The following is a 2,523-nucleotide window of genomic DNA, read 5'->3' as shown; positions in this document are numbered from 1 at the left end:
GTACAACAAGATGGTGTACCTTGATGCAGACATCCAAGTTTACGACAACATCGACCATCTGTTCGACTTGGCTGACGGCTATTTCTATGCTGTGATGGACTGCTTCTGTGAGAAGACATGGAGCCACTCGAAACAGTACTCTATTGGGTACTGCCAACAGGTCCCCAACAAGGTGACTTGGCCCGCTGAAATGGGATCTCCTCCACCACTCTACTTCAATGCTGGCATGTTTGTGTATGAGCCCAACAAAGAGACCTACGAGAACCTACTTGAGACTCTGCGCATCACTCCTCCAACTCCATTTGCCGAGCAGGTGAATTTGCGTTGCATTTTCCAACGTTACAGCAACATATAATATGTAATACATAATACCATCCTGAAATATTTTTTGCCACGAAAACGACAGGATTTCTTGAACATGTTCTTCAACAGCATCTACAAGCCAATCCCCAATGTCTACAACCTTGTTCTAGCCAACATATGGCGCCACCCTGAGAATGTCCAGCTTGACAAGATAAAAGTTGTTCACTACTGTGCTGCCGTAAGATCTTATTCAACTTCAAATACTTAGTAACATCAAGTACAGTATTAAATTCCTATTGCCCTCACATTTATTTATCCTCAATTTTGATCAAATATAATACGGAAAATGCAGGGATCAAAACCATGGAGGTACACTGGTGTAGAAGAGAACATGGACAGGGCCGATATAAAAGTTCTTGTCAAGAAATGGTGGGATGTTTATGACGACGAGTCCCTCGACTACAAGGGCGAAGATTTCTCCAAAGCATCTATCTTGGCTTCCATGCCTGAGCCTGCTGTGTCATACATTCCTGCACCATCTGCTGCATAAAACTTACACACATGAGCGAGGATGTGTTTCGAACTTTAAATTGGGTGTGACCCCTATCACTATGTTGTCCTAATATATACTATTTTGTAGGCCACTTGGCCTACTTTTTGTCGGGTGTGTAACGCATAAATATATAATATGATATAAATTTGGTACTCTTTGGTTTTATGCAATGTACCTAATGTAGTCGAGGGATGTAAAAATTTCTTGCTGCAATTACTATATTATACATAAACGAAATTCTCTACACGCATAATTCGTTCCGCGCGGTACGTTCATTCATTTACATACATTCGATTCGAAAACATTAGGACTAGTGGAAGGAGTTTTCTATTTCCCTTTCTTTTCAATATTGCTAATAATATTGAATTTATGATCAGAAGAATATGATATAAATATTGAAACGGGGAGGAATTTGGATCTAAAGACCCTAATAAATAACATGGATAAAAATTAATACTAGAAAAGATTGGAAACCGAAATGTTTTCTTTATAAATGCCTCATTAAGTGATAAAAATGAAATTTCTTCACTGTTTTCTTCTCGTTTTAATAATTACTGTAAATTTTTCTAATGCAACACGCCCGATTCCAAGAACACTGGAGGAAAAGAAAGCAGTTTCTGATGACGTTTGGGAAACAAATTTACTTCCTGCAACAGGGGAAGGGAAACAAGAATTGATAGAAGAAGGAGAAAAATAACGCGAGTTTTGTGATGCGAAGACTATGATGATCAAGATTCATCAAATGAGGACGATGAGTCGTTACAATCTACAAAAGATAAATCAAAACCCAAAGAAATCAAGAAACGCGAAGGCGATTCTCGCGCAGACGAAGATGATAAAAGCTCGTCTTCAATAAAGAAAAAGGAAAAGTGCAATGAGATCACGAAATCTGAGGGCCCTTGTGATGGAGAGGCTGCAACACCACAACCTGCAAAAGAAGCTCAAATCAAAAGGAAAAGATACAGATGGTTTTGGTGAAGTTGATGGTACTGGAAATTATAAAGACGGTGGTGGTGATGATGATGAAAGTTCCCCTCCTCCCACAAAGAAGAAACCAGAATTCAAGGAAACCAACAATGGCGACATTCTAAAATGGCATCACCACCAACGGCTACGTCTGAACAGACTTGTGGAAAACAGGGAGCCAATAAAAATGGTAGTGCTAAACGGGCGCCACCTAAGAATTGTGATGACCCTTCTTGTAGTGATGATTTTGAAATGGCACCGCCTCCAAAGGCTCCATCTGCAAAAGGGAAGGATGCTAATGTTAGAAATTATTCTCAAAAATCATGTTTTGCACGTATATAAACATGATATATAATATGCGGAAGCGGATCGAGAATTACCTCCGGCCATTGAAAATTTTTGATTTCTCTGAATTCCTTATGGTTGAAGCCTTCTAAGCACTTCACGTTCTCCGTAGATGGTGTATATTTCTTATGAGATGTGTGTGCTTAAGGACCTCAATCGTCTCTATTTATAAGCGTTTTTTCATACCATCGATGAATGTATCGGGAGCCGAGATTCAGAAGGAGAATCGTGTACGCATCTAAATTTTCTTGGCCGTCGCCAATATCAATTTGTACACGCTTCTTCTTTAACATGTGTCACGTTTTTCTTACATTCTCCCACTTGACACATATATCTCTTTTACCATAGGAGAAAAC

At 39.4% G+C, this 2,523-nt stretch overlaps 1 protein-coding gene across 1 annotated transcript; it reads left to right on the top strand.

Annotated features, from left to right (window-relative positions):
* Window positions 1-6: 6 nt before the first annotated feature.
* LOC140965983 (galactinol synthase 1-like) lies at window positions 7-1,100 on the top strand. Its single transcript, XM_073426269.1, has 3 exons — window positions 7-313; window positions 407-541; window positions 656-1,100. The coding sequence occupies exons 1-3, from the start codon at window positions 11-13 to the stop codon at window positions 851-853; spliced, it is 636 nt and encodes a 211-aa protein (XP_073282370.1). The 5' UTR covers window positions 7-10; the 3' UTR covers window positions 854-1,100.
* The last annotated feature ends 1,423 nt before the right edge of the window (window positions 1,101-2,523 follow it).

The sequence above is a fragment of the Primulina huaijiensis genome, unplaced genomic scaffold (genome assembly GCF_012295235.1).
Source record: "Primulina huaijiensis isolate GDHJ02 unplaced genomic scaffold, ASM1229523v2 scaffold18769, whole genome shotgun sequence".
Classification (NCBI taxonomy): domain Eukaryota; kingdom Viridiplantae; phylum Streptophyta; class Magnoliopsida; order Lamiales; family Gesneriaceae; genus Primulina; species Primulina huaijiensis.
Note: the sequence above shows the minus strand (reverse complement) of the source record. Positions and strands in the feature narration are given on the sequence as shown.

Bases quoted from the DNA above. Each gene is read 5' to 3' on its own strand.
- LOC140965983 (XM_073426269.1), top strand. From the start codon at position 11: ATGGTGTACCTTGATGCAGACATCCAAGTTTACGACAACATCGACCAT. The intron at 314-406 runs GTGAATTTGCGT...CGAAAACGACAG, and splicing joins CAACTCCATTTGCCGAGCAG to GATTTCTTGAACATGTTCTT. The intron at 542-655 runs GTAAGATCTTAT...CGGAAAATGCAG, and splicing joins TTGTTCACTACTGTGCTGCC to GGATCAAAACCATGGAGGTA.